At 50.8% G+C, this 880-nt stretch overlaps 1 protein-coding gene across 1 annotated transcript in view; it reads right to left on the reverse strand.

Annotated features, from left to right (window-relative positions):
• The window catches only part of LOC103360138 (S-acyl fatty acid synthase thioesterase, medium chain-like), a 2,813-nt gene extending 1,963 nt beyond the window's left edge, over positions 1–850 (reverse strand). Inside the window, exons 1-2 of the mRNA XM_008285805.1 lie at positions 569–850; positions 416–498 (exon numbers count right to left, since the gene is read on the reverse strand). Of these exons, the coding sequence (XP_008284027.1) occupies positions 416–498; positions 569–759 (274 nt within the window). The 5' untranslated portion in view covers positions 760–850. The remainder of the gene's footprint in view (positions 1–415; positions 499–568) is intronic.
• Between the last annotated feature and the right edge of the window lie 30 nt (positions 851–880).

Below are 880 nucleotides of genomic sequence, written 5' to 3' on the forward strand. Positions count from 1 at the left end.
TCTTCTCAGGATCTCACATGTTCAGGACAAAATCCTGTTCAACGTGAACAAAAACCAGACGACTGTTTGACATCAATAAACCCCAGAGATCTGTTTCCTTTAACAAAGCCGACGTATTTCACAGTTTCACATATTTGCAAGACTACAAGTAAGTCCAAATCCGCGGCACATCTCCTCACCGACCAGGAAGCTCTTCAACATGATCCACACCTGCAGGTACATGAACTTCTGCTCCCTCTCTGGGCTTCTGAGGTGTTGCTAGTTTCTTAATCACCTTCTGTCTAAATGATTCCTTCGTCTTTCTCCTTGAAGGTGAGAGTTTCCACCAGCCTCTCCTCACCTTCTAACCTGATTAACTGAACCAGCAGAGCTCCTCAAACACCTTCACGCAGCAGGAGGACACCACAGGACTGACCTTGTAAGTCGTGAGGAACGTCCTGTTTTCCATCGAAGCAGGTGACGGGACAGGACAGGAAGGGAGCGCCGGGCCGGTCCGACCTGCAGGACAGCGGGCCGTCAGACACCTGCTCTCAGGTCAAAGGGTCAACGTGAGGCGAGCTCGGTTCACCTGAAGTTCTCCACGACGTGCAGGTCGGCCCTCAGCGACGGCAGGAACAGCTTCAGGACGTCCGGGTTCCTCAGCAGCTCGGCGGGGGTTCCTCCCACAGACGTCAGCCAGCTCAGGAAGTCCTCGTCGGACATCTCGCTTCTCTTCGGAGCTGTGATCCGAGTCTCTGACTGGAAGACGAGCAGCAACATGTGGCGGCAAACAGGTCGATTAAAACCAATGAATCAATTTACTGCTCAAGAAAAGAGTCTAAAGTCTAGCAACAACATTCTTCACCTTCATAGCGTCTAAATAATTCTAATTAACACCATT

Source organism: Stegastes partitus, unplaced genomic scaffold (assembly GCF_000690725.1).
Source record: "Stegastes partitus isolate 25-593 unplaced genomic scaffold, Stegastes_partitus-1.0.2 Scaffold417, whole genome shotgun sequence".
Lineage (NCBI taxonomy): Eukaryota > Metazoa > Chordata > Actinopteri > Pomacentridae > Stegastes > Stegastes partitus.